Source organism: Mesoplodon bidens (genome assembly GCF_964165515.1).
Source record: "Mesoplodon bidens genome assembly, chromosome: 9".
NCBI lineage: Eukaryota > Metazoa > Chordata > Mammalia > Artiodactyla > Ziphiidae > Mesoplodon > Mesoplodon bidens.
Window position 1 is genome coordinate 100959873 of NC_138166.1, and position 8517 is coordinate 100968389.

At 56.6% G+C, this 8517-nt stretch overlaps 1 protein-coding gene across 2 annotated transcripts; it reads right to left on the bottom strand.

The window, feature by feature from the left end:
- Positions 1–1633: 1633 nt before the first annotated feature.
- Positions 1634–8317, bottom strand: ASB10 (ankyrin repeat and SOCS box containing 10; the record flags this gene model as incomplete). Of its 2 annotated transcripts, XM_081243981.1 has the most annotated exons (5): positions 7938–8317; positions 7514–7781; positions 4293–4812; positions 2081–2194; positions 1634–1819 (listed from the first exon to the last, which is right to left on the bottom strand). In XM_081243981.1, the coding sequence occupies exons 1-5, from the start codon at positions 8245–8247 to the stop codon at positions 1634–1636; spliced, it is 1398 nt and encodes a 465-aa protein (XP_081100107.1). In that variant the 5' UTR covers positions 8248–8317. The 2 variants fall into 2 exon arrangements, with proteins under 2 accessions (XP_081100107.1, XP_081100108.1); XM_081243982.1 differs by lacking the exon at positions 2081–2194.
- Positions 8318–8517: the final 200 nt, after the last annotated feature.

Consider the following 8517-nt stretch of genomic DNA (forward strand, 5'->3'; position numbering starts at 1 on the left):
CTTGTGGGCCTGGACTCCAGGCGCAGCCCCTCCCGTCGGGCGGTCCCATCCTCGCCCCGCGCCCTGCGCCCCCTACGCGGAAGCCCAAACGGGGCGGTCAGCCCAAGGCCCGTGAGGCCAGGTGGAAATCAAGGTCCGCTTACCTCCGCGGCCCTCTCGACGCCCTCGCGAGCTTCGCGCCGTCAGTCTCGCCCAGGCCCCGCCCCCGCCGCCTCGCACCCTCTCGGCCCCGCCATTTGCCGCCTCGCTCCCAGCGGCTGGTGGGAAAGTTGTGAACTCCGGCGCGTGCGCACTCTGGGACCCTGGGAAATCCGTCCGGCGACCCTTGACGTCACGGATCACGGTGCACTGGATTGGCTGCTCCGTGGCTCCAAGCAGCTCCACCTCCCTCCAGTGGTTGTAAGCTGCCTCCTGGGTGCCGAGGCGCCCACAAGTTCTTAAAATCCTGGTACTGCAAAGACCCTAAGGGACTCTCTCCTTGTCTCTTGTTTTACACATGCAGAAACGTGGACCCAGAGAAGGGACGAGACTTCTGTTCCACAAGTTAATGGCAGAGCTGGGACTAGAACCCACGGGTGTTACCTCTCAGCTCCGTGCCTAATTGAAGGAGCAGTTACGAGAGAGGCAGGAACCAGGTGTGCTTCTGGTGCTCCCTGACCTACAGGGCAGGCAGTAGGCAGAGTTGTTTTGGTTTTTCTAAACCTGGGTCTTTCACTCTCACCTGAACCGTGGTTACCCTGCGGTGCTCGCTGGCCTGTGCACCCACCTTCCTGTTGTCTTCCTGACCCTCACCTCACTGCCCAACCCCAAGGCTGCCTTTACCATCCTGCCCCACTGTTCGCACTGCCTCATTCCGCAGCGGCTCTGCCCTACACAAGCCCCTTTGCTCCCCCGTCCTCTGGTCCCTGTCCTTTTGGCTGGCTCTCCTTCAGCCCTTTTCTGATCCTATGTCACCTGGTGGCTATTCCCCCACAGCATGGGCCAGAGGGGCAGGTCTGCCTGAGGTCTCTCAATAGCTAGTGGATGCCATACAGCTGGCACCATGGGGTAGATCCAGGGAGACCCCATAAATCTGCCCATCTCGAGTGCCCTGTGAGCCAGCCAGCTCAGAGGAAGGGCTGTTGGAAACAGCACCAAGTAACACAGGCCTGGAGATCTTTAATGTGCACACAGGGTTTGGGCAAGCTGGAGGGGGCCTCAGGAGACCCCCAAGAGGAGTATATGTCATTTGCCATGAGTCCCGGCTCTCTCTCCGTCAGACGTCACCTGTCCACATGGCCCATCTGCCTCTCCTGGTGGGAATGAGAGCATCCACATCTGCCTGTGGAGTTGGACCTCCTGTTGAGAGGGCCACCTCCGCCTGAATCCCTTCAACTCAGTCCTGAGCTCCAGGCGCTGTGAGCCGTGGGCTGGCATCCCCTAGCGCATGGAGCATCTGCTTTCAGACTCTCTCAAAAGGCAGTGGACACCTGGAAGGAGAGATGTGGATTCAGAGACGTCCGGTGGTCTGGGAATTTGGGTGGTTCTCTCTAGGGCCCTAACCCCCAACTCTTCTCTTGCCTCCGACCCATTCCCCCCACTCCCCCACCCCAGCCCCCAATGGCTGGGACTGTCCACAGAGCCCAGGGCTCACCTAGTAGAGCACATCCTCGAAATCCAGCTGCAGGTAGCGGAGCAGGCGCGCTGGCAGGGGCAGGCGGGGCAGGGCATGGGGCAGGCAGGCTGCCAGGTGAGCACGGAGGGCACAGCGGCTCAGATGCTGCAGCGATCTGGGCTGCCTCACCAAGGCCAAGAGGGAGGAGTAGAAATGGTGGTACTTCTGGGGGCAGAACGAGGGTCTCAGAAGGAGTCTTGGGCAAGTGGCACCTACTTCTCCTAAAGAGGGGAGACTGGTGGCCAGTGGGTGTCTCCAGGAGCCTCTTAGAAGTAGGGAATGTTTCGGGTGTTCACAATGTGAGTTTTCTTTTTCTGAGTAACTTCTGTGGGGCAGAGTGGGGGGACCCACAGGGCTTCCCTTTAGGCGGTGGAAGTCTCTTGGGGCAGGCTGAATGAGTGCGTGTTCAGGGTCCTAGAATCTGACCTGCAGAGTTTCAGGAGGCACCAGGCCCACAGCCTCCTCAGGAAGCTTCATGATACTGTAGGTGTTCATCAAGACCTCAATGGTCCGCGGGGACGTGCACCAGCGCTCCAGCACCTGCAGGGGGCAGAGCTGCGTCAGTGCTCTAGGGGTTACCACACACTGCTGGTACCCTGTCCGTCCACGCAGGATGACCAGCCAGCCAAGGAACAGCTGTTGTGGGTTGAACTGAGTCCCCCAGACGGTATGTTGACGTCCTAATCCCAGTACCTATAAATGTGACCTACTTAGAAATAGGGTCTTTGCAGATGTAATCAAGTTAAAAGTGAGGTCATTGGGGTGAGTCCTAATCCAATATGACTGATGTCTTTATGAGAGAAAACAGACACACAGACACACAGGGAGAATGTCATGTGATGACACAGGCAGAGATTGGAGTGATACATCTACAAGCAAGCCAAGGACTGTGGGCAGCCACCCGAAATTAGGCGATAGGCCCGGGACAGGTTCTCCTTCAGAGCCTCTGGAAGGAGCCAGCCCTACCTACACTTGGATTTCAAATTTCCAGCCTCCAGAACTGAAAGGGAATACACTTCTATTGTCTTAAGCCACCCAGTTTGTGGTACTTTGTTATGGCCACGACAGGAAACCAGCGCAACAGCTAGCATTTCTATTGTGCATAGTTTATGCCAGATATTTTCTTAGCACTTCACGTGTGTTGACTCTTAATCCTCGTCCCTACAAGGTTATCCCCATTTTACAGACATGGGAAGCTGAGGCACAGAGAAGTTAAGTAACTTGCCCAAGTTGTAGTTCCAGCAATCCAAGCCTGGAGGTGTGGCCATAGAGGCCTCCTTGCAGGGAGGGGTTCCCCACTGGAGGACAGGCACCCCTGCCAAGCCTGGAGCAGCTGCAGGTTGTGGGAGGTGAATGCCGACTTTTTGATCGCTTGGGATGTCGTGGAGGCCAGATGAAGGGACGAATGGGGCACCTTGCTGTGCCAGCCTGTCCCCAGGGCAGTGTGGACAGAACACGGCTGGAGGGACAGGCAGTGGGGTCCCAGGAAATCCGTCTGCCACTCTGCCTCCTTCTCCCACCCCTTCCCCGAAGGGGAAATCATTAGCTGTCAGAACCACTGTCAGATTACAGGGAATTGCTCGTCTCCTAATTATCTGGTGTTAATAGGAGATAAATTAGTGTTAATTGTTGATTTTCTTGTATTTTCCCAAAGGGGAGACCAATCTGCCGAACTCTCGGGCTGTTTAACTATTTGGTCTTGCTTAGGAATCTAGACAGATGCTTCTAGGTTTCTGAGTGAAGGAGAGAGGCAGGGACAGCAGGGGAGCGTCCAGGACCCCGCGGGGCTGGATGGTTCAAGCCCAGGGGCGGGGCGGGGAACCTGCGCCTGCTGCCCTATACCCATCCTGACCCAGCTCCTTGGAGAACGAGGGTCCCCACCCCAGGTCCAGCGTCCTCCGTGATATTATATAGCCCCTCCAGACACGGCACAGCATGGACAGTGTCCCCTGCCAGTGCCTCGGTAGCACAGGTCTGCAAGCTGAACCCACCTCGGGGGATATTAATGTAAAATAAGACAGAGATTGGAAATTGACAGTGAAAGGTGTTTTTCTTTGGTGCCAGGATAGCAGCTGCTGGTCTCGGTGGTGTATGTTCTGCTAAGCTCTTGGATACAAGGACCATGTCCATCTGCAGATGGTCAGGAGGCCTTGAACCTCATGACCCAGGCTTAGCACTCTGCCCTGGGCAAGTGTCTCCTGTGCCTGGAGTGTCTCATGTTCAGGGTCCCAGGGGGAGCTTCCTAAATACTTCTTTCATCAGCTCTCTCCCCTGATGAAGAAACGACTCCCTGCCACCCGCATCAGTTCTGGCTCCTTCTGTCTTTTCAGCTCCTTTATAATCTGGCCCCAGTGCCTTGTCTGCCTTCATCACACATACATGCAAACACATACGCACATACAAACACGTGTATATGCACACACACACAGCGTATATACATGTGTGCACGCACGCGCGCATACACCCCTCCTGCTGGTGTGCTGTTTGCCCCGTTGGGCTTTACTTGCTTGATGAATGAAAGACAAAGTACTGACCCATGTGCCCAAGTTTGGAGCCGCAACCAGAGCAGCTGGAGCACAGGTCTGGGTCTCCCCACGCCCTCGCTCTCATGGCCCTCCCTCTGGCCCTAGCCCCGTACCTTGGGGAGAGCCCCAGGCCACACGCGGACGGCACCGTGGTTGAGCAGCGCCCGCACTGTGTGCTCCGGGCCCTGGGCCAGGGCTGCAGCCGGGCCCTGCAGCGCGTAGTGTAGGGCCGTGTGTCCCCCATAGTCCATGGCGTTGGCGCTGACGCCGCAGGACAGGAGCAGCTCCACGGCGTCCGCATGGCCTCGGCGACAGGCCAGGTGCAGGGGCCGCCGCCTGTCCTGGTCGGCAGCATCGGCGTCGGCCCCGGCCGAGAGCAGCAAGCGGCACAGCTGGAGGCAGTGGGTGGTGGTGGCCTCGGCATCAGCGGGGGACGTGCAGCGGGCGTCACAGGCGGCCAGCAGCGGGGTCCAGCCTTCAGCATCACGGGCATTGGAACATGCTCCCCGTCTTAGAAGTAGGTCTGCCAGCTCCACGTGGCCTAGCCGGGCGGCCACATGCAAAGGGGTCTCCTCCTCCTCTTCGGACCGACCATCCACTTTTGCTCCAAACCTCAGGAGCAGCTCTGCACACCTAGTAAGGGCGAGACGGCCGAGGGGAGGAAAACGGGGTGCAGACCTTCAGCCCTGTGTTCCTGCCGGTCTGAGCAAAGCAAACCTGGGGGCACCCTTGGGTGGCCCCGGATGCTGTCTGCTCCTCCTCATCTTCCATCCTGCCTGGCACTGGGCACCCGGCAACATCCTGCAGCATCTTCAGTGCCCTCTCTCAAGCCAGGGCTCTGCATGCTGGGACGGGAGGACCGGAGGGGGGAAGGGGACCCAGAAGTGAGCACACATGGACACTGGGGCGGTGGGAGAAAGACCAAGACCAAAATCGGCCAGCCAGGTTTGCTCCAGGATGGCCCTCTCAGAAGACTGTGCGTGTGCCCTGAAATTCAAGGCTAAGAGGACTTAGCGTCTTTGAGTGACACTTTCCTCATCTATAGAATGGGGATAACTGCTGGTACCTAGACCGAAGAGGTTGCTGTGAGCCGCATATAAGACAATGCCTGAAAAGCTGTCGGCATGAGTTCATAATGGCCGCGTTGGGTGGGGGCAGTGGGTGGCATAGATGGTGGTGGATCATGGGGGCTCATTATATTATCCTGTCCACCTTTCTATATGTCTGAAATTCTCCAAAATAATTTTAAAAATACACTTGCTTATTCAAAACAGGAAGGAATGATTGTCACAAAGTGTGATCTCAGGGAGCCTGGGCTGAAACACGGCCAGAACGAAGAATGTGGGATTGCACAGAGCAGCATCGTCCAGTTCAGTGGCCCCCAGCTACGTGTGGCCACCAGGCCCTTGCAGGATGGCTAGTCCTGATGGAGACGTGCTGTGAGTGCAAAATACGCACCAATTTTAAAGACTTGGTATAAAAAGAGAATGTAAAGTGTCTCATGTGTTCTTTTTATATTGGTTCCATGTTGAAAGGTTGATATTTTGGATACATTGTGCTAAATAAAATATATTATTAAAATTAATTTCACTTGATTCACAGATATTTATACACCCATGTCCATAGCAGCATTGTTCACGACAGCCAAAACATGGGAGCGCTCTAAATGTCCATCAGTAGAGGAATGGATCAATACAATATGATCTATACCATGGAATATTATTCAGCCTTTAAAAGGGAAGGAAGTTCTGTTACGTGCTACAGCCTGGATGAACCTGAGGACATTATGCTAAATGGAATAAGCCAGTCACAATAGGACAAATACTGTATGATTCCACTCATAAGAGGTGCTGAAAGCAGTCCAATTCATAGGGTCAAAAAGTAGACGGTAGTTGCCAGGGGCTGGGGGGAGGGGGAGGGGGAGTTACTGTTCAAAGGATACAGAATTTCAGTTTGGCGAGATTAAAAAGGTTCAGGCGTTGGATGGTGGTGATGGTCGCACAACAATGTGAATGTACTTAGTGCCACTGAACTGTGCACTGAGCAATGGTTAAGATGGTAAATTTTACGTTACGTGTAATTTACCACGATTTAAAAATGAATTTCAGGGCTTCCCTGGTGGCACAGTGGTTGAGAGTCTGCCTGCTGATGCAGGGGACACGGGTTTGTGCCCCGGTCTGGGAGGATCCCACATGCCGCGGAGCGGCTGGGCCCGTGAGCCACGGCCGCTGAGCCTGCGCGTCCGGAGCCTGTGCTCCGCAACGGGAGAGGCCACAACGGTGAGAGGCCTGCGTACCGCAAAAAAAAAAAAAAAAAAAAAAAAGAATTTCACCTGTTTCTTTTTCATGCCTTGATAGGGCTACTAGAAATTTTTAAATTACATATGTGGCTCATGGTGTATTTGTATTGGACCATGCTGATGTAGAACACATCTCCAACCATAACATGAGGAAGTCAGTAGAATCCTCTGAGGGCCAATGAGGTTACCAGGAGGGAGAAGGTCCATGAAAGGGGGACCCTAGGATCAAAACTGTGGTGCCATTCAGGGGCAAGATGTGAAATCTGGCAGGTGTGTAGTCAGTAGAGAGAAGGCCTCTGTCGTATATACAGTTAATTCATAGATTTGCCAAGGCTCCCTTTGCCGGGCTTCCAGATTCATCAAAAAATTATGAGGACTCATTCTCCAAGGTCCCCTACACACAGGGCACGATTATTTGGGTCACTGTAAAGGAATGTCCTCTACAGTAAATAATACATTATTACATTTGGGTATAGCCATTGGTTTCTTGTGAGTCCGGTTAGCTGGGCTCAGTCCCCGAGCTCATTTATCCGAGGGTGCCTGCCAATCTGGAAATGCCAGACCTGCCAAGCTGAGAACCAGACCCTGCCCTCAAGGACCACCACAGGCCCTAACTGGGGGCCTGCTATCCTCGACAGCCTATCTGGATCACTGGACAGTCAGTTCCCTGAGGGCAGAATCCTGCCTTATTTACTGCTGTACTTCGCACAGTGCCTGGGACATAAGCTCAGAAAAATGAAAACTTTACACCACTTCCCCACAAAGGAGCCACAACTTCCCCTGCGCCGGCCACTGCTACAGCCCTCCTCCGGCCCTGGGGAAGCAGAAGCTGGTGCAAGTATCATTCCAAAGCCCACCAGGCCAGTGGTAGGATGGCTTGGGGGGAAATCGCATCCTGACTCCCACCTGAGCCCCAGCTCCTCCATCCCAGTTCACCAGGCCTGCCAGCCCTCGACACGCCCCCTCATCCTCCCTGCGCTGATCTCTTTGCCTCCCCTACAAGCGGAATGGGGGTTGAGGCGAGGGGTCACTCACTCGAGGCTGCCAGCCGCCCCGCAGAGGTGCAAGGGGCGCTTCCCATCCTGGTCAGGGATGTTGGGGTCGGCTCCTGCCACCAGCAGCACGTGCGCACAGGCAGCGTGGCCTGCAGCACAGGCCTCGTGCAGGGCGGTGCGGCCCCCAGGGGCACTGTCTGGCCTCGCCCTCCGCCTCAGCAGCAGCCGCAGGATCTCCGTGTGGCCCCGGCTGGCCGCCACATGCAGTGGGGTGGTCAGCTCCTCTTTGTACGTCAGCGACCAGAGTCCTAGGAAGAGACGGGACCTGAGCCTCAGACCCTGGAGGGAGGCAAGGAGCTGCCAGGCAACGGGGGAGGTGGGCAGAGGCCGGGAAGAGGGAGCCCAGAGCTCCTTCCCCAGGCTTCCGTCTCCCGCTCAGACCCCCCAGTGTCCCTGGCCCGTACTCAGAGCACGGATGTTGAAGCGGAAATCCCTCCATCGCTCTGGGTCGCTGGTATCAAAGACGGAATCCGCAGCCAGGCCAGTGCTGGGGTCGGCGAGGATGCAGGAGACACAGCCCACATCCCCGGCCAGCACTGCCTGCCAGAAGGCCAAGGCGGGTCCCGAGGCCGTGCGGGTGACGATGGGTCCCGGGCCTGACTCCGGGCGCTCTGCGGACCCTCCGCTGGGCTTCTCCACCAGCCTGGCACAGAGGGCATGTCGGTCACCCGGGGGCTCGCCCTGCTCCCTGCACTCTTCTGGGGACCAGCTCATGAGGGCAGCGTGGGAGCGTGGGGGAGGGGGGCTGGGGGCTCAGGGAGGAGAGGTAGGGGCCAAAGGCAGAGAGGAGGAGAGGAGGAGGGGAGAGGAACAGACCCGAGGAGAGTGTCTCCGTGTGCCTGAGCCGTGCTGACCTGGCCCCTGGGCTCAGCAGGAGCTATTCTGGGCTCCGCATGACTTCTCTCCCGGGCCAAGGTTTAGGCAAGCCTCAGGGTGCGAGAGAAACAGCCCGGGAGCGCTCCTCGTCCTCAAGCACCTGGTACC